At 44.0% G+C, this 20,719-nt stretch overlaps 2 protein-coding genes across 4 annotated transcripts in view; one reads left to right on the top strand and one right to left on the bottom strand.

Annotated features, from left to right (window-relative positions):
• Positions 1–5,830, top strand: part of sema6bb (sema domain, transmembrane domain (TM), and cytoplasmic domain, (semaphorin) 6Bb) — a 70,640-nt gene extending 64,810 nt beyond the window's left edge. For both annotated transcript variants that reach the window (XM_065009029.1, XM_065009028.1), the window contains exon 16: positions 490–5,830. In XM_065009029.1, coding sequence (XP_064865101.1) covers positions 490–1,358 — 869 coding nt within the window. In that variant the 3' untranslated portion in view covers positions 1,359–5,830. The remainder of the gene's footprint in view (positions 1–489) is intronic.
• Positions 5,831–11,779: 5,949 nt separating this feature from the next.
• LOC115107402 (G-protein coupled receptor 55-like) lies at positions 11,780–13,678 on the bottom strand. 2 transcript variants are annotated; one of them, XM_029630802.2, is made up of 2 exons: positions 13,422–13,678; positions 11,780–12,865 (listed from the first exon to the last, which is right to left on the bottom strand). In XM_029630802.2, exon 2 carries the CDS (start codon positions 12,858–12,860, stop codon positions 11,904–11,906), a length of 957 nt encoding a protein of 318 aa, XP_029486662.1. In that variant the 5' UTR covers positions 12,861–12,865; positions 13,422–13,678; the 3' UTR covers positions 11,780–11,903. The 2 variants fall into 2 exon arrangements, with proteins under 2 accessions (XP_029486662.1, XP_029486661.1); XM_029630801.2 differs by having other exon boundaries at positions 13,345–13,677.
• Positions 13,679–20,719: the final 7,041 nt, after the last annotated feature.

Genomic DNA, 20,719 nt, shown 5'->3' with positions numbered 1-20,719 from the left:
GAGTCCCGGACTATCCCTTTAATTCCGGAATGTACAGGAATCTTCGGCTGCAAAGTAAATGTTCCGCAACGCTTCGGGGTTGGGAGATATTCTCAATCAGGAAGACAGTTATTACAGCCATTAAAATCACCATCCACTTTAGGTAATGAACACAATTAGCCGTTACACCAATAGCATATCTTCGCAGAAGAGCATTCCTCCCCACCCACTGAGGCACAGGGAAATAGGCCACTTTCTCAAGCTGTAATCTCCCACTTTACTAAGGCCAGAGCTGAGATGATGTTAACTGTGCTCTGTCTACTGACTTTAGAACCCTGATGAAGGCTAAATGCAGAAATGTATTGTTGTTGTATAATGTATTTTTTTCTTCAACATCATTGTTCCCCAGGAGTGTCTGAACCCTCTTTCACATATCCACTGTATCCACTGACTTATTGACAGCATTTTCTGTGTCTCTGTTCATCTGTATGTCTTTCTCTTCGTCTGTAGGTCTCCTGCAGGAGTCTTTCATTGACGAGCCAGATGGTCTGGTGTCAGTCAACCTGCTGGTTGTGTCTGCAGTCTCAGCTTTCGCCACGGGGGCGGTACTGTCGGGCTTGGCTGTCTGCTGGATCATGAGTCATCGCCACCGCACACGAGGGGCAGGAGCCAACAGGAGCCGTAAAGGGGACAAGGAGCAGAACATGCTGGGTCAGGGCCGGAGCGGCTCAGTGATGAGCGTGACACGTACCAGTGGCAGCGAGAGACCCCGGTCACATTCTCAGGCAGACAACCCGTTCATAATGCCCAACGGCTGGCCTAAAGGAGAGATGGACCCAGGCCTACCTACTCCAGAACAGACCCCCCTGCAGCAGAAAAGGCCTCCACCCAGCATGAGAGATGTAGACTGGGAACAGAGCCAGACCTTCCTCACCTCAGTGGGCATGCCCTGCCCAGCCAACTCCGTCATCTACCTGAGCTCCAAGTTCCTGCAGGAGAGAGGTGGTAGGCACGAGGGCCCAGGGGATGTGGGGCCCCCCAACACAGAGCGAACACGTTACCTGGTCCTCGCCAGCAACCGGGAGCCACATGGGGGACAACCCAGGACCACCCTGAGGAACTCTGCAGGTGAATACAACTACCCAGCCACGCCACAGGACTCCCCAGACCGCAGGAGGGTGGTCTCAGCCCCCAGCACCCAGATGGACTTTGGGGAGCCTCCCCGCTGGACTCACGAGGGACTCAACTATAACAGCAATAACGGAGCGCCCTACCCCTCCCAGCGCCCGGGCCTGATCCGGGCCAACCACCACGGCCTTGCCGACTTCAGTCACCTAATGGGAAAGAGCGTGGGCGAGCCTACCCCTAGTGGCCAGTGAGGAGAAGAGCGCAATGAACCCCCCTCTCTGAAACCCATTTCCCCTCAGAAACTGGAATACCCCTCAGACTCACTCTCCCTTCCCGAATCCTGTCCTGTCTGTCCTCTCTCACTGTCATTCAATGTTCTGACATCCCCGGCGTGAAGCCTGACTGACTAACTGACTGGAGAGACTGGGTCTCCAGAAGCCAGCAGTTTAGAGAGAGAAAGAGAGAGAGAGAGTTAAAGAGAGGAGGTTATTCTCCTCATGGCTGCAGCTCTGCTATCACCCTGAGAGGTGCACCCCTCTGCTCCTTACGTGGTTTAACCCACAGAGCATGGACTGGACACCATAAAACCAACCTCAAGGACTAGGAAGGGGTGCAAGGGAAGGGACATTTTGTGAAAAAGGAAAAACAAAAAGAAATGAGAACCGCTTCACTGATAATTTAGTTCAGTTCCAGTTGTGAAAGGTCTCATTCTACTATCTTGTGCTCTGCAAGTCATTCTTTGGGTGTGACATTTTTATTTCTGCTTTGCTTTTGTGCCAGCATCCAGCAGACAACCATGTGCTTTTCCTCGTTTGTTTTTTCTGGCCACCTCTATCAGTCAGCTCTATCAGTCAGCTCTATCAGTCAGCTTGTGTTTGATAGATATTAGCAATGCCAGGGGCACTGGATCATGCAGTATGGGAAAGGGTTCCTGTCTTAATGTGGGCATACAACACACTGGATCTTCTTATTGGAATAAGCTTGATAATGATGTCAACGATCCATCCCGTTGTGTTAACAATCATGGAAAAAGCACACATTGCTAGTGTGTTTCTAATGCTCTATTATGTGTTTCTAATCAGGCCTTGTAACGGTTTCCTCCCCCAGTCTGCAGCCCAGATCTAGCAACAACAGCACTGGACTTGAACATGTCAAGGTGGGGGGGACAAAAACCAGCAGGGAGGCGATAAGAGAGGATGGTACCTTAATATCTCTGTGTTTCCTTGGAGAAGTGGAGGGAACAGCGAAAGACAGTCAGAGGGCACAGTGGTAAAAGACAACCTTGTCCCTCCCACTCCCTTCCTCCTTCTCTGTCTGTCTCTCCCTGGATCTATGTGACCTGACCTGAGGCCTGGGCTACCCGGCAGGCCAGCGGACAGGAGAGAAGAGTACATAGCCCATGTAGGGGAATGTGAGCCTGGCTGTGGGGGTTAGCGGGCCCAGGGCCCTGCCACTGGGGAGCTCCATTCAGGCTCCTCTCCCTGACACTGAGCCTCTTTGTGCCCCGGAGCAGGAGGAGATGACTGCAACAAATAGCCGTTACGAGTCAGGGCCGGAGGGGCAAACCCAGTGCCCCAGCCCAGCGGAATATCAATGAGGACAGCAGCGCCCCCCTGCCCATCCCTCCGGCCCTCTCACAGACACTGGCACCGTTTGGGACTGGGGCTGGGACCAGTCAGGGTGGTAGGCCAGGGATGGGCCGATAGGGCTGGGGCTGGGAGACTTGCATCATTCAGACTGCTATCACTTCTATATCCCTGCCTTTCAGCATCTATACACAAGGGACATTGGCTCAACAAAGCAAAGTAGAACCATATGGGCGTGGATTGTCTCCCTCCGCTCTCTCTCGCTCTCTGTTTGATGTTCTCCTTTTGTCTGCCTCTCTGCTCACTCCCCTGTCTGTAGATCCGGTGGCTCGTGTTTTTTCATCCGTGTCATGACTTGTGTTTGTGGATGCTGCTCTATTTCAGGCTACAGCGGAAGTTGTCCATAATCTCCTTGTTCTCCCCCTAGTTCTCTGACCCGGTAGCCATTATCTGAGGGATTTCTGCCGCAATCCCCCAACATTCACAAATCAGTGTTAACTGCACCCTCACCCTGAGCACTGGTCGGCAACACGCATGGAAGCGCATAGACTGGCTTCATTAGTGGGTCTGTGGGCTGGGAGGAGCAGAGGAGGAGAGCTGGAGACAGATGGAGCTGGAGGGGCATGGGAGGAGCAGAGGCTGGGCTGATCTGGGTAGGACTGGCAGAGAGTGGTGTTAGAGAAACACACAACAGAGCCAGAGAGCATGAACATAAATCTTAGCAGGGTTAAATACAAAGCTATGGCTACATTCAGAGCTGCTCTGAAACAGGGGGAGCAGATAGAGGGGAGGCCTGGCCTTGTATAGAAAGCCAGCTGTGTGGTGGGCTGAGGAGAGGAGCCAGGTTCAACGGTGGATTTGTTTGTCTTAATGTAAAGGGCTAAACCACTGAGGTAGAATACTAAAAGAGATTCCTGGAGTGTAAACACATGATCTAGCTGGGTAAAAATGCCCACTCATGGCTGAGTCCAGGGAGACAAAGCAACAACTGAATGAGTGTGTATGCATGTGTGCCTTCATGTGAGTGTGTTGGTTTTTGTGTACTTGAAGTGCATTAGTAGTGAGTGTTGCCATGAATGAGTAAAGTAGTCGGGTGGGTTGGGGAGTATATTGAAATAGTACATTCCATACTGTAGTAGACAAAACCACTCCTCCACGTTGTCGTCGTCATCCTCCTATCTCCATTATAGCCCTGAGAGAAGTGTTGGTTGAGAGAGCATGGGGCCTTGAAGCAATAGTGGACCCCTGGTGCCCCCTCTCGTCTCCTCTTTTTCTCTCAGCCAGTGGTGTCCCCTCAGTGCAGTGAGTGAATGAGGCCTACTCTGCCTGCCCAGCCAGGCGTGCTCCAGCTCTTACACTGTTTCACTAAGCATGCTTGATTAGGCAAAGTACATCCCAGCCCCTAATGGTGTGATGAGCCCCTGAGAAGATTAGCACAGACACATCAAGAGGGTGATGGGCACCCACTCTCCTCTGCAGCTATCCCCCCATACACACACAATCACACAGTTACACACACATAAACATACACACACTCAGACACACACACTGCGCCCTAATCAAATTCAGGATGCAATTGAATTACGATCTGCTGTTATCCCCAGACCAGGGAGGAGGGAGGCCAAACTTGTGGCTCAGACCCATGGATTTGCTCGTTGGAAGAGCCACACATGATTATCTTAGTCCACCATGACTAAACAGTTAAGGAATCTGTGGTTCCCCATAATACAACCCTTCAGGCTTGCACACAGACAGACAAACGGACACAGACACACAATCAGCCTTTCCCTCTCTATATGTTGTATTAGCAGCTACAATCAAACAGAGGTAGTTTTAAATGTGTCAACACCAGAATGAGAAATCTGGGTAATTTACTGTGAAGCGCTCAAAAATCTTTGTTCTTTTGAAATCAGTTTTGAAATGTTTTAACCCTTTATCTACATTTGCAAATCCGCTGATGCAGTAAATTGCTTTCTTTGGCAGCCATTACTTTCTGCTGGACATGATATGTAGCTCCCAGAGTGTTCCTCTCCCCCCCACCACCCACCCCCAACCCACATGACCTGATCTATGTGTATAAATATCATGGACTGTGTGTGTCCCTGAGACCATGCCATTGTTTGTTGTTGGCTTGTTTTCCTGAGTAACCCAGTGATTTAGCTAGTGCCCCCCAGCCAGAAACTGCCAATGCCAGGATGGGATACTCTAGAAAGACTCAAACCAAATAAGAAGACATGTAACCCAATCTGCTGAGGAATAAACACGGGCAGCAGACATATTTATCATCGAAAGATAAGCACAAAAAAATGTTAGCATTTTTGTAAAGTTGTAGAGAGCATTCTATTTAGTCTGCACTGATCATTCTTGTCATGTTTTTTTTTGTCTGTTTCTGTGGTAATATTTGGTTTGAGTTTTTGGGATTTGTTGTATTGGATTTTCTATTTTCTCTTTGGTGTGTGAGTTTGATGATGATGATGAAGTTGATGAAGATGATCATGATGAAGATTCTGTACTGTGAACAGCATCTCAGTATTTTCTCCCACTCTGATGCCTGTGCTGTGTCTGAGTTGTGTCTGGGAGGAGAAGAGGAGGAGAGGAGGAGGCGATACAGACTGGAATCACAACAAAGAGAACTTTCCCACATTTCCACTCCTCCAGAGTCGAGTCTCCTGCTACAGTGACAGACTCCTGCAGTCCTGTGGCTCTCACCAGAGGCTGTCTGTCCCTGCCTGTGACCAGGGACACTGTCATTAAATGACACAGTGTGTCCCTGTGTGTACATAATCTCAATGCTTAAATGTAATTTAAGTGCAGTAGCTGCATGACACAGCCTCTGTGTGTACAGAAGTAGCAACGTGTGGATTTATACAGTACATGCAAGTGTGTGTGCTTGTGTCTTCAAATCTGTCCATCACACAAACACATGCATGCACCCTCAAACAACTGCACACACACACACACACACACACACACACACACACACACACACACACACACACACACACACACACACACACACACACACACTTCAGCAGTTGAATACCATTTCAACATTGTCCTCAGCTCTGCCTGTCACTTAGCATGGAGACTTTGCTCTCTGTCAACTTTCTTATTCTAATAAACCACTCAGACATTAACTATCTTCTTGTATCTTCTTTTACTCCAGTTATTTAGACTAGTTATTCTCCTCCTCAAGGATATATGTATATATACAGTTCCCGTCAAAAGTTTGGACACTCCAACTCATTCAAGGTTTTTTTTTGTTAAAAAAAATTAAACTATTTTCTACATTGTAGAATAATACTGAAGACATCAAAACTATGAAATAACACATATGGAATCATGTAGTAACCAAAAAGTGTTAAACTTGTGTCAAATGCATTAGTACACTTCTCTTTGTAGCTATGGCGTTGTCTGAAAATACCCCCCCTGTCCAGCAGATGGTGGTGTTGGTCCATCAACGGCCTTTGACAGCCATAAAATAAGGCCTGGACCATACCTCTTCGTATGCCATGGCAGTCCGGTGTGGTCCTCCACTTTACCATTGTTGACAATTCTGAGGATTACCATCGAAAAGCATCAGAATGAATAATAGAAATAAACTCAAATAGCTTTGTCAGTATTAATGATATGAGCACATCTCTCTCTCTCAGGGGAGTGTATAAGACAGTAACACATCTGTTGACAGGTAAAGGGGCTGTGAGGCCTGTCAGAGCCACCCATTCCCCGGTGCTGCTTTATGGGTCCTCAGCCCCTGGTGCTGCAGTGTGGAGCTGGAGCCCTGGAGTCCTGGAGCTGGAGTCCTCCCTCCCTCTGCCACCACAGCCCTTGCTGGCCATCACGTTATCATAAATCTTAAAATCAATCAGCTGAGCCAGGGGCACATTCATGTGATGAATCTGATTCATTAATGGATTGGACCAATGCCAGCCCAGCGGACACTGTCAGGTTGACCCACAGCTGAGCTCACTGCAGGCTAACTCACAGCTTCACAGCCCTGTTCTGTGTATTCAGATTCCAGCCACACCTTGTCCTTTTGCATTCATTACAGGGCTGAATGGTGTTAACATCATGAACATGATACAAGACACAGTGTGCAATTTGAGGCCCATCTATCTGACATATTTATCAGGCACCTCTGAGAGAGAGAAGGAAAAGGTCATTCTGTTTAATGCTCTATCTGTTTGCTTTCAGGCACCAACACAGACAATCAAGCACAGAGGGCTGGACAGATGTACAGTAAGCTTGACAACAACACATCCAGTAAAGGACTATAGAATTACACAATCAATATAAGTGTGGACATTGCCAAATTAATGACTAAAATTAAGCACATTAATTCGCTCTACAAGGGGTGTAGAGTCTAACTGGCATACAAGCAGTGGGTGAGTTTCAAGTTTGGAGAAGATCATTTTCACCATAGAAATGCACCTTTAGAATAAAAGCATTACATGCATAATCTCATTTGTGGTCACTTTTGTTAATAGTGTTTTCCCAGTAATGAAACATTTGTGTGTCACGTTCTGACCTGTATTCCTTTGTTTTGTCTTTATTTAGTATGGTCAGGGCGTGAGTTGGGGTGGGCAGTCTATGTTAGTTTTTCTATATTTTCTATTTCTGTGTTTGGCCTGATATGGTTCTCAATCAGAGGCAGTCTATCGTTGTCCCTGATTGAGAACCATATTTAGGTAGCCGGTTTTCCTTTGTGTTTTGTGGGTGGTTATTTTCAGTCTTTGTGTGTCTGCACCAGAGAACTGTTTCGGTTGTCACTTTGTTGTTTTGTATTTTTGTTTCTTATTAAAAAGATGAACACTAACCACGCTGCGCTTTGGTCCTCTCCTTCTTCCCAAGACAACCGTTACATTGTGCTTATAGCCTACTGCAGTGTGCGCAGTGCTGCGTTATAATGTGAAGAAATAGCCAAATAGTTCATTAACATTTTAAAGTAAATGTTCTGATCTGTTGCTTCAGCCTCAATGCGTAAAAACGTTTTTTTGATGCTAGTTGTTGTATTAATTTGGGATCTATTGCATCCCACAACTGTCCCAGACTACTTGTTGGAATATTTATTTCTCGCACAGAATAGAATAGGTGAATAGAATAGGTCAACTTTTGTACTATGAGGGATAGTAGATTGACATAGGCAAGTGCTTTTGTTAGGCCTACTCATCTTGTTGGCTGACGAAAAGTAAATGTGGACAGTTCTTCTAATATCTTCAATATGCGCCTCGGAATTGGATAAGGACTTGCGGAGTTGCATCCCTGAAGTCTGTCTTCACTTGTAGCCTGTGAGAAAGACCCGATCTCCTGATGGAGAGCCATGTGAGTGATAGGTGCTTCGGAGTATGCAGCACTCAGGGAGATGGGAACAACGGCCACTGTCTGCAAAAGGCATGGATTTTTTTAGGGTGCATCATGGCCACACAAAGGAAATGCCGCCGGGAAATTCGAGGCATTACCAAGTGGTTGTCAAATTGTGAGTGAGAGACTGATGTGTGTACAGCCTGCGCAAAAAAAAACAAAGTAGAGCTCATGTCTTTCAAGCAACCTGTTTCAAATCATCATTAGAGTCACATCATGCAGCCTTACAATGTATTAAAAATCAAAACATGTAGCCCAACATTTGCCCAACGTAGAACAACTAAAGTTAAAATAATAAATCTAAATTTAGCATATAGGAGTACCTATTTCTTTGTTAACCACTCAACACAAAATAGCCGCATGTGCGCACTCCCTCAAATCATTTGGAGAAAATATCCTTTCTATTTTATTCAGCTTTGTTCAATTTTGTTCCTCATACTATAAAATTATATATATATATATATTTTTTAAATTATATATATTTTTTTAAATGCCACGGAATTCTAAACTAATCTTGTCTGCTTAATGAACTAGTGTAGCCCACAGCCACATGGCATAGCCAGATCAGGACCTAACATAAGGACAACTCAGAGTATGCTATTCTGTTCTTCAGAAATAGACAACATTTTCTTCATATCATGTTTCCTTAGACCTTTCTAAAATAAATAATGGATTTATTGTGAAGATGCAGGGTATATTACATACATTTATTAGACTTTTTAAAATGTAAATGTTCCAAAGGTCTGCATCAGTGGCTTGTAGGCTAATGTCATGTGTGGAAGCCAGGAGGTGCTAAATATGTTTGTTAATTAGCGGTCAATTACCGTGAGATGGACAGTTATTTACTTGACAATCACCGGCTGACGAAATTTCGTGACGCCCTAGCCAGGTGCACCGGTTTGTGTCAAGAACTGCAATGCTGCTGGGTTTTTCACTGGGTTTTTCACACTCAACATTTTCCTGTGTGTATCAAAAATGGTCCATCCAGCCAACTTGACACAACTGTGGGAAGCATTGGAATTAACATGGGCCAGCATCCCTGTGGAGCGCTTTCAGCAGTGCAACTCAATATTACAGTGCCTTGCGAAAGTATTCGGCCCCCTTGAACTTTGCAACCTTTTGCCACATTTCTGGCTTCAAACATAAAGATATAAAACTGTATTTTTTTGTGAAGAATCAACAACAAGTGGGACACAATCATGAAGTGGAACGACATTTATTGGATATTTCAAACTTTTTTAACAAATCAAAAACTGAAAAATTGGGCGTGTAAAATTATTCAGCCCCCTTAAGTTAATACTTTGTAGCGCCACCTTTTGCTGCGATTACAGCTGTAAGTCGCTTGGGGTATGTCTCTATCAGTTTTGCACATCGAGAGACTGAAATTTTTTCCCATTCCTCCTTGCAAAACAGCTCGAGCTCAGTGAGGTTGGATGGAGAGCATTTGTGAACAGCAGTTTTCAGTTCTTTCCACAGATTCTCGATTGGATTCAGGTCTGGACTTTGACTTGGCCATTCTAACACCTGGATATGTTTATTTTTGAACCATTCCATTGTAGATTTTGCTTTATGTTTTGGATCATTGTCTTGTTGGAAGACAAATCTCCGTCCCAGTCTCAGGTCTTTTGCAGACTCCATCAGGTTTTCTTCCAGAATGGTCCTGTATTTGGCTCCATCCATCTTCCCATCAATTTTAACCATCTTCCCTGTCCCTGCTGAAGAAAAGCAGGCCCAAACCATGATGCTGCCACCACCATGTTTGACAGTGGGGATGGTGTGTTCAGGGTGATGAGCTGTGTTGCTTTTACGCCAAACATAACGTTTTGCATTGTTGCCAAAAGTTCAATTTTGGTTTCATCTGACCAGAGCACCTTCTTCCACATGTTTGGTGTGTCTCCCAGGTGGCTTGTGGCAAACTTTAAACGACACTTTTTATGGATATCTTTAAGAAATGGCTTTCTTCTTGCCACTCTTCCATAAAGGCCAGATTTGTGCAATATACGACTGATTGTTGTCCTATGGACAGAGTCTCCCACCTCAGCTGTAGATCTCTGCAGTTCATCCAGAGTGATCATGGGCCTCTTGGCTGCATCTCTGATCAGTCTTCTCCTTGTATGAGCTGAAAGTTTTGAGGGACGGCCAGGTCTTGGTAGATTTGCAGTGGTCTGATACTCCTTCCATTTCAATATTATCGCTTGCACAGTGCTCCTTGGGATGTTTAAAGCTTGGGAAATCTTTTTGTATCCAAATCCGGCTTTAAACTTCTTCACAAAAGTATCTCGGACCTGCCTGGTGTGTTCCTTGTTCTTCATGATGCTCTCTGCGCTTTTAACAGACCTCTGAGACTATCACAGTGCAGGTGCATTTATACGGAGACTTGATTACACACAGGTGGATTGTATTTATCATCATTAGTCATTTATGTCAACATTGGATCATTCAGAGATCCTCACTGAACTTCTGGAGAGAGTTTGCTGCACTGAAAGTAAAGGGGCTGAATAATTTTGCACGCCCAATTTTTCAGTTTTTGATTTGTTAAAAAAGTTTGAAATATCCAATAAATGTCGTTCCACTTCATGATTGTGTCCCACTTGTTGTTGATTCTTCACAAAAAAATACAGTTATATCTTTATGTTTGAAGCCTGAAATGTGGCAAAAGGTCGCAAAGTTCAAGGGGGCCGAATACTTTCGCAAGGCACTGTAGGAAGGTGACATTAACATTTTGTTCTCTCAGTGTACATGACTCTCTTTCAATGTTGAGTGTAGTTGAAGTCGGAAGTTTACATACACCTTAGCCAAATACATTTAAACTCAGTTTTTCACAATTCCTGACATTCCTGTCTTAGGTCAGTTAGGATCACCACTTTATTTTAAGAATGTGAAATGTCAGAATAATAGTTGAGAGAATTATTTATTTCAGCTTTTATTTATTTCATCACATTTCCAGTGGGTCAGAAGTTTACATACACTCAATGAGTATTTGGTAGCATTGCCTTTAAATGGTTTAACTTGGGTCAAACTTTTCAGGTAGCCCTCCACAAGCTTCCCACAATAAGTTGGGTGAATTTTGGACCATTCCTGATGTCAAGCAAAGAGGAACTGAGTTTGAAGGTAGGCCTTGAAATACATTCACAGGTACACCTCCAATTGACTCAAATTATGTCAATTAGCCTATCAGAAGCTTCTAAAGCCACAACATCATTTTCTGGAATTCTCCAAGCTGTTTAAAGGCACAGTCAACTTAGTGTATGTAAACTTCTGACCTACTGGAATAGTGATACAGGGAATTATAAGTGAAATAATATGTCTGTAAACAATTGTTGGAAAAATGACTTGTCCCATGCACAAAGTAGATGTCCTAACCGAATTGCAAGAACTATAGTTTGGTTGAAAAACAAGTTTTAATGACTCCAACCTAAGTGTATGTAAACTTCTGACTTCAACTGTATATCATTTTTATATTTTTTTCTGATTTTAGAAGCCATGTCAATATCCATTATCCAATATAAACAATGTCAATATTGATTATTCAATATAAACCATGTAAATATCTATGGTTGAATATAAATGTGAATGTATTTGAGCATAAAGCAGGGTGTGAGGACCAGCCTGAACACAAGAGGGGGAGACAATAGCCTGCCAAAAGTTAAGTCCAGTAAAACAGAACAGTTTTTAACATAAACTACCCTTCAGTTGTTCAAAAAAGACAACACCAGACACCTACATAGCTGGAAAATATGTATATAATTCATATATCTGTATAACCATCAGATTTTGAATGATTTTTCAAGTGACAGCATTCACTAGGCCAAAACAGAATATACAGTGGCTGATAATTCCTCTCAATTCCTATTCGGTTCTAGAGAGAGCAATTCTCTCTGGAGAGTCTCGATTCTCTCTTTGCACTGTCTTCCTTGGGATCAGTTCCTTGCGGAACTCCTTTACCAAGAAGAAATATCCAATAGCATCTAAACAGCAGTTTGTTGTGGCAATCCATTCTGAGACATGATAAAAGTTATGCATCAAATGATACTGTTGGCAGTCAGTGGGGACTTTGTAGGCAACATAGAGTTTCATGAAAAATGCCATATGGATAGGAGTGTAACAGATGAAAAAGACTACCAAATTGGCTGATATTATTCTAATACTTTTTCTGTTGTCCTTATATGAGTGCATGTCCTTGTAGGCCAGCAGAGTGCAGATCGTCTGACATGAACAAAGCAGCATTGTGAGAAGAGGAACCACATATCCCAGTATCTCCAGAGGCAGAATGTAGCCCAGTGGAAACAAATGGAATTCCCTCTCAAAGCAGGCCAGATTGTGCTCAGGTCTATTGTGCTCCCTGAATATCACACATAGGACCACAATAGTCACCCATATCATCACACACACTACAACAGCCACTTGCTTCTTGGAGCCCATTCTCCTGGAGTGGAAGGGAAACTGAATGGCGATGAATCTCTGAACACTGATAGCAGTAACAGTGAAAATACTTGCGTACATGTTGGTGAAATTAATGAGAACCAGAACAGCACAGAGGCCAGGAGAGGTAATGCTGAAGAAGGTGTGGTAGATCCTGAAGGGCAGGAAGGTGATGAGGGCACAGTCGGCCACAGCCAGGTTGAGCATGTAGATGTGTGTGTCTGTAAAGCTGGCTCTCTTACGGTAGAACACCCTCAGAGCAGAGAGGTTCAGGGCCAGACCCAGCAAAAACACGGGGCTGTACACAACCCTCTGGAACAGCCTCACCTCCTCCGACATGTTGGTCTTACAGAGGTGTGGTCCATATGAATGGTTGGACATCATTCTCACTATGGGGGAGAGCATGGTCAGTTAGTATGATATTGTGATGTTTTACTGATGAAGGCTAAAGTTGTGGTCTTTACGATCTTATGAAGTTGGTAATGTGTTACTATTTCAAGCGTGTATTACTAAAAGTCACAATCAACATCAGTGAGCTGACTTCTGTTTTATGGTTCAGAGGTTAAGAATCGTGACATACACTATAACATTTTTCCCTTGGTCTGTACCTCCCACTTCAATTAAAAACACATAGTTCTTTCTGTTGGTTCTGACTGGGGCGGCAGGGTAGCCTAGTGGTTAGAGTGTTGGACTAGTAACCGAAAGGTTGCAAGTTCAAATCCCCAAGCTGACAATCTGTCGTTCTACACCTGAACAGGCAGTTAACCCACTGTTCCTAGGCTGTCATTGAAAATAAGAATTTCTTCTTAACTGACTTGCCTAGTAAAATAAAGGTAAAATTAAAAATAAAAATAAATAAATGTCCTACCTTAAAATGAGAGGAACTCTGACAAATGCAGTTTTTAAATTTGATTGACAGCCACCAAGCATACAGATGTTTTTCACCTGTAAGTTAAGAGTCCACTTTTACTGTCTCCTTCTTGAAGCTGTGTGAGAAGCTAGACGTTTCTTTTAAGCAGTTTCCCCTTGACAACAGAAAAAGGAAGTTGCGTTTGATAGACTGCAGTCTATTTGCATTTCAAAGTATAGAACTGCATAGGTATACTATCACCAGAGATGAACAATTTGACAGAAATACATTGAAGCCTACGAATATTTCAACAATAAGGAAGAGCCAAAAGCTCTTTTATCTTATATTACCTCCTCACTATACACAGTCACAATATGAGAAGTACTTTTTACTTAAAGACAATGTTATTTCCTTTATATGGTCTGTTGTGTAAATGGTTGGGAAATGTAGACTGTTGGTGAAATATTTGTGTCTCATCGTGGTTTGGAGATTCACTTGTAATGTCTTTCTGTTTGTGTTGAATGTTGAATGTTCAACGACACGGGACAAGATGCATGATCTATCAAAGTCAACTGGAGTAAAACGTGTTTCCAAAACAACTGTGGTCCATGATTTATAAATGCAATATATGCTACATTATGCATGTACATGTCTATTTACACGTTCTAAAATCCGGTATTGGGTAAGCTACTCTGAAAATTTAGTTTACCAAAGCTACCAATTACTTCACACTGGAAGAAGTTAAGCTACACTAAAGCTACCCTGAAGAAAATGTTTAGTTTTCTTAACTAAAGTTACTTTGAAAAAGTATTTCACGACATGAAAACAACTTTGTGAAATATGATCATGTGTAAATCTGAAATGTCATAGACGATAAATTGCAAGAGCAGATCACTTTGGGGTCGCATGTTAACAGAATGTGTAATTTAACCTATTAAACACAAAAACTATGTTTCAAGTGAGAATTAGGCAGGTCTGATGCCGAAAAAGAAAGGAAAGCACTGCCTATTTCACCCATATTTTATTTTATATAAAAAAGAGTAATATGTAGTTCCAGTAGTTAGGTACACCACTACATGGAAAAAAGTTATTAACTACTACCTAGATTTCAATTTTATTAAACTACCACCAAGCTACTGCAAAATGTAGTTTAATTACTAGTTGAACAACATGTAGTTCATTACTCCCCAACACTGCTAAAACCACATAGGCCTAACATTGTAAACATTGAAATTAGGGTAAAACTTGACTGACTAACAGGTTGTTACAGCAATATAATGTCAACATAATCATCAGAACTATGTATATGTTGAAATTGCGTTGAAAATTCCAAGTAGAAACATAAAAAATGACATTTGATTAGAAATATTTTATTTGACCTTGTTTCAATGTTGATAATGAAATGGTATGTTTGAATCAACATCGTTTTAACTTCATGCCATCAATCTAAATAAAGAGATACATTTAAATAAAATGTGAAGCCACAGTCCAACAATTCCTTACTGAACAGTGACTCCGACTGGTATATGAGGGATAATGCACTTCAAGTCTACCATCCAGATGCCTACCTACATGTTGCTTAGCAAACAAACTGTGTTTGATTCAGCTGACCTATCATGTCAACACATTTTGACATTCATTTTATTTGTCACATACACCGAATACAACACCTTACCATGAAATACTTACAAGAGATGGTGCCGGAGGAGATGGCTGCCGTTTTACGGTCCCCTAACCAATTGTGCTATTGTGTGTGTTTCTTCACATTATTTGTAACTTAATTTGTACATAATGTTTCTGCCACCATCTCTTATGACTGAAAAGAGATTCTAGATATCAGGACAGCAATTACTCACCTTGTACTGGAAGAACATGTTTTCTTTAACGAGTCGAATGCAAAGGATTTACCTCAGACACCCAACAAGACCCTTATCCCCGTCATTAGCAGGAGAAAGAGACTGAGATATCGGGGACATAGGTCTGGGTGCCTTGTAAGGATCTGACGGCGAGTGGGTAATCTGCCTTCACCATCGGTCCTATTAGCCAATGTACAATCATTGGATAACAAAATAGACAAAGTACGAGCACGTATATACTACAAACGGGACATTAAATACTGTAATAACTTGTTTCACCAAGTCATGGCTGAATGATAACATGAATAACACACAGCTGGTGGGTTTTATGCTTTTTCGGCAGGATAGAACTGCAGCCTGGTAAGACAAGGGGTGGCGGTCTATGTACCCTGCTCAAAAAAAACACTTAAACAACACAATGTAACTCCAAGTCAATCACACTTCTGTGAAATCAAACTGTCCACTTAGGAAGCAACACTGATTGACATTACATTTCACATGCCGTTGCGCAAATGGAATAGACAACAGGTGGAAATTATAGGCAATTAGCAAGACACCCCCAATAAAGGAGTGGTTCTGCAGGTGGTGACCACAGACCACTTCTCAGTTCCTATGCTTCCTGGCTGATGTTTTGGTCACTTTTGAATGATGGCGGTGCTTTCACTCTAGTGGTAGCATGAGACGGAGTCTACAACCCACACAAGTGGCTCAGGTAGTGCAGCTCATCCAGGATGACACATCAATGCGAGCTGTGGCAAGAAGGTTTACTGTGTCTGTCAGCGTAGTGTCCAGAGCATGGAGGCGCTACCAGGAGACAGGCCAGTACATCAGGAGACGTGGAGGAGGCCGTGGGAGGGCAACAACCCAGCAGCAGGACCGCTACCTCCGCCTTTGTGCAAGGAGGAGCACTGCCCAGAGCCCTGCAAAATGACCTTCAGCAGGCCACAAATGTGCATGTGTCTGCTCAAACGGTCAGAAACAGACTCCATGAGGGTGGTATGAGGGCCCGACGTCCACAGGTGGGGGCTGTGCTTACAGCCCAACACCGCGCAGGACGTTTGGCATTTGCCAGAGAACACCAAGATTGGCAAATTCGCCACTGGCGCCCTCTGCTCTTCACAGGTGAAATCAGGTTCACACTGAGCACATGTGACAGACGTGACAGAGTCTGGAGACGCCGTGGAGAACGTTCTGCTGCCTGCAACATCTTCCAGCATGACCGGTTTGGCGGTGCGTCAGTCATGGTGTGGGGTGGCATTTCTTTGGGGGGGGGCTGCACAGCCCTCCATGTGCTCGCCAGAGGTAGCCTGACTGCCATTAGGTACCGAGATGAGATCCTCAGACCCCTTGTGAGACCATATGCTGGTGCGGTTGGCCCTGGGTTCCTCCTAATGCAAGACAATGCTAGACTAAAACTTAAAACTGTTTTACCTAATTTCTATCAGCATGTTAAATGTGCAACCAGAGGGGAAAAAACTCTAGACCACCTTTACTCCACACACAGAGACGCGTACAAAGCTTTCCCTCGCCCTCCATTTGGCAAATTTGACCATAATTATATCCTCCTGATTCCTGCTTACAAGCAGACACTAAAGCAGGGAGCACCAGTGACTCTGTCAATAAAAAAGTGGTCAGATGAAGCAGATGCTAAGCTACAGGACTGTTTTGCTAGCACAGACTGGAATATGTTCCAATGAGGAGTACACCACATCAGTCACTGGCTTCATCAATAAGTGCATCGAAGACGTCCTCCCCACAGTGACTGTACGTACATACCCCAACAAGAAGACATGGATTACAGGCAACATCCGCACTGAGCTAAAGGGTAGAGCTGCCGTTTTCAAGGTGCGGGACTCTAACCCGGAAGCTTATAATAAATCCCAATATGCCCTCCGTCGAACCATCAAACAGGCAAAGCGTCAATACAGGACTAAGACCGCTCGTCGGATGTGGCAGGGCTTGCAAACTATTACAGACTTACAAAAGTAAGCACAGCAGCGAGCTGCCCAGTGACACGAGCCTATCAGACGAGCTAAATTATTTCTATGCTTGTTTCGAGGCAAGTAACACTGAAACATGCATGAGAGCACCAGCTGTTCCAGATGACTGTGTGATCACGATCTCCATAGCCGATGTGAGTAAGACCTTTAAAAAGGTCAACATTCACAAGGCCGCAGGGCCATACGGATTACCAGGCCGTGTAATCCGAGCATGCGCTGACCAACTGGCAAGTGTCCTCACTGACATTTTCAACCTGTCCTTGACTGAGTCTGTAATACCAACATGTTTCAAGCAGACCACCATAGTACCTGAAAATGTCAGTGAAGACACTTGCCAGTTGGTCAGTGCATGCTTGCAGTACAATCAATCAATCACATTTATTTATAAAGCCCTTCTTACATCAGCTGATGTTACAAAGTGCTATACAGAAACCCAGCCTAAAACCCAAACAGCAAGCAATGCAGGTGTAGAAGCACGGTGGCTAGGAAAAACTCCCTAGAAAGGCCAGAACCTAGGAAGAAACCTAGATAGGAACCAGGCTATGAGGGGTGGCCAGTCCTCTTCTGGCTGTGCCGGGTGGAGATTATAACAGAACATGGCCAAGATGTTCAAGTGTTCATAGATGACCAGCAGGGTCAAATCACAGTGGTTGTAGAGGGTGCAACAGGTCAGCAACCCAGGAGTAAATGTCAGTTGGCTTTTCATAGCCGATCATTCAGAGTATCTCTACTTCTCCTGCTGTCTTTAGAGAGTTGAAAACAGCAGGTCTGGGACAGGTAGCATGTCCGGTGAACAGGTAAGAGTTCCATAGGGGCAGAACAGTTGAAACTGGAGCAGCAGCACGACCAGGTGGACTGGGGACAGCAAAGACTCATCAGGCCAGGTAGTCCTGAGGCATGGTCCTAGGGCTCAGGTCATCTGAGAGAGAGAGAGAGAGAGAGAGAGAGAGAGAGAGAGAGAGAGAGAGAGAGAGAAAGAAAGAAAGAAAGAAAGAAAGAAAGAAAGAAAGAAAGAAAGAGAGAGAATTAGAGAGAGCATACTTAAATTCACACAGGACACCGGATTAGACAGGAGAAATACTCCAGATATAACAGACTGACCCTAGCCCCCGACACATAAACTATTGCAGCAGAAATACTGGAGACTGAGACAGGAGGGGTCGAGAGACACTGTGGCGCCGTCCCACGAATCAAATCAAATATTATTTGTACCGAATACAGTGAAATGCTTATTTACAAGCCATTAATCAACAATGCAGTTTTAAGAAAAATAAGTGTTAAGTAAAAATAATAATAATAACAAATAACAAATAATTAAAGAGCAGCAGTAAAATAACAATAGTGAGGCTATATACAGGGGGTACCGGTACAGAGTCACTGTGCGGAGGCACCGGTTAATCGGGCTAATTGAGGTAATATGTACATGTAGGTATAGTTAAAGTGACTATGCATAGATAATAAACAGAGAGTAGCAGCAGTGTAAAAGGGGGTGGGGGGGGCAATGCAAATAGTCTGGTTAGTCATTTGATCATGTCATGTCAGGATGAGGATGAGCCTGCAGGAAGGGTACCACATGAGGGGGGAGGTTGTCTTCCCTGTAACGTACAGTGTTGAGATTGGCTGCAATGACAACAAGCTCAGTCTGATGATGCTGTGGCGTACACATCATGGACAAACTGAAATGGTCCACCCACACAGACAGCGTGGTGAAGAAGGCGCAACAGCGCCTCTTCAACCTCGGGAGGCTGAATACATTTGGCTTGTCACCAAAAACACTCACAAACTTTTACAGATGCACAATCTAGAGCATCCTGTCGGGCTGTATCACCGCCTGGTATGGCAACAGCTCCGCCCACAACCGTAAGGCTCTCCAGAGGGTAGTGAAGTCTGCACAACACATCACCGGGGGCAAACTACCTGCCCTCCAGGACACCTACACCACCCGATGTCACAGGAAGGCCAAAAAGATCATCAAGGACAACAACCACCCAAGCCACTGCCTGTTCACCCCGCTATCATCCAGAAGGCGAGGTCAATACAGGTGCATCAAAGCTGGGACCGAGAGACTGAAAAACAGCTTCTATCTCAAGGCCATCAGACTGTTAAACTGCCATCACTAACATTGAATGGCTGCTGCCAACATACTGACTCAATCTCTAGCCACTTTAATAATTACAAATTGGATGTAATACATGTATCACTAGTCACTTTAAACAATGCCACTTTATATAATGTTTACATAGCCTACATTACTCATCTCATATGTATATCCTGAACTCTATACCATCTACTGCATCTTGCCTATGCCGTTCAGCCATCGCTCATCCATATATTTATATGTACATATTCTTATTCATACCTTTACACTTGCGTGTATAATGTAGTTGTTGTGAAATTGTTAGATTACTTGTTAGATATTACTGCACATCGGAACTAGAAGCACGAGCATTTCGCAACACTCACATTAACATCTGCTAACCATGTGTATGTGACCAATAAAATTTGATTTGACACACCGCCCCAGACCATGACGAACCCTCCACCTCCAAATCGATCCCGCTCCAGAGTACAGGCCTCAGTGTAATACTCATTCCTTTGACGATAAACGCGAATCCGACCGTCACCCCTGGTGAGACAAAACCGCGACTCGTCAGTGAAGAGCACTTTTTGCCAGGCCTGTCTGGTCCAGCGACAGTGGGTTTGTGCCCATAGGCAATGTTGTTGCCGGTGATGTCTGGTGAGAACCTGCCTTACAACAGGCCTACAAGCCCTCAGTCCAGCCTCTCTCAGCCTATTGCGGACAGTCTGAGCACTGATGGAGGGATTGTGCCCGTAACTCGGGCAGTTGTTGTTGCCATCCTGTGCCTGTCCCTCAGGTGGATGTTCGAATGTACCGATCCTGTGCAGGTGTTGTTACACGTGGTCTGCCACTGCGAGGACAATCAGATGTCAGTCCTGTCTCCCTGTAGCGCTGTCTTAGGCATCTCAGTACGGACATTGCAATTTATTGCCCTGGCCACATCTGAAGTGCCTCCTTGCCTAAGCACGTTCACACAGATGAGCAGGGACCTTGGGCATCATTCTTTTGGTGTTTTTTCAGAGTCAGTAGAAAGGTCTCTTTAGTGTCCTACGTGTTCATAACTGTGACCTGAATTACCTACCGTCTGTAAGCTGTTAGTGTCTTAACGACTGTTCCACAGGTGCATGTTCATTAATTGTTTATGGTTAATTGAACAAGCATGGGAAACAGTGTTTAAACCCTTTACAATGAAGATCTGTGAAGTTATTTGGATTTTTACAAATTATCTTTGAAAGACAGGGTCCTGAAAAAGGGGTGTTTATTTTTTTGCTGAGTTTATCTAAGGATAACCACACAACATTTGGTGAATGCAGGACACTTGTTGGCATGTGGGAAAAGTTTGACTTTTGCGAAATGGCAGTTAAAGAGAAGTACAATGAATGAGCAGACACACACACACACACACACCATATAACGACTCTCTCACTCACAATATAGTTAATTAAAGAGCAGTGTTG

This window comes from Oncorhynchus nerka, linkage group LG24 (genome assembly GCF_034236695.1).
Source record: "Oncorhynchus nerka isolate Pitt River linkage group LG24, Oner_Uvic_2.0, whole genome shotgun sequence".
Classification (NCBI taxonomy): domain Eukaryota; kingdom Metazoa; phylum Chordata; class Actinopteri; order Salmoniformes; family Salmonidae; genus Oncorhynchus; species Oncorhynchus nerka.
The sequence above is the reverse complement of the archived record's forward strand: the minus strand, read 5'-3'. Positions and strand labels throughout refer to the sequence as shown.

Excerpts from the sequence above, each read along its gene's own strand:
- LOC115107402 (XM_029630802.2), bottom strand. The coding sequence starts at position 12,860 with ATGATGTCCAACCATTCATATGGACCACACCTCTGTAAGACCAACATG.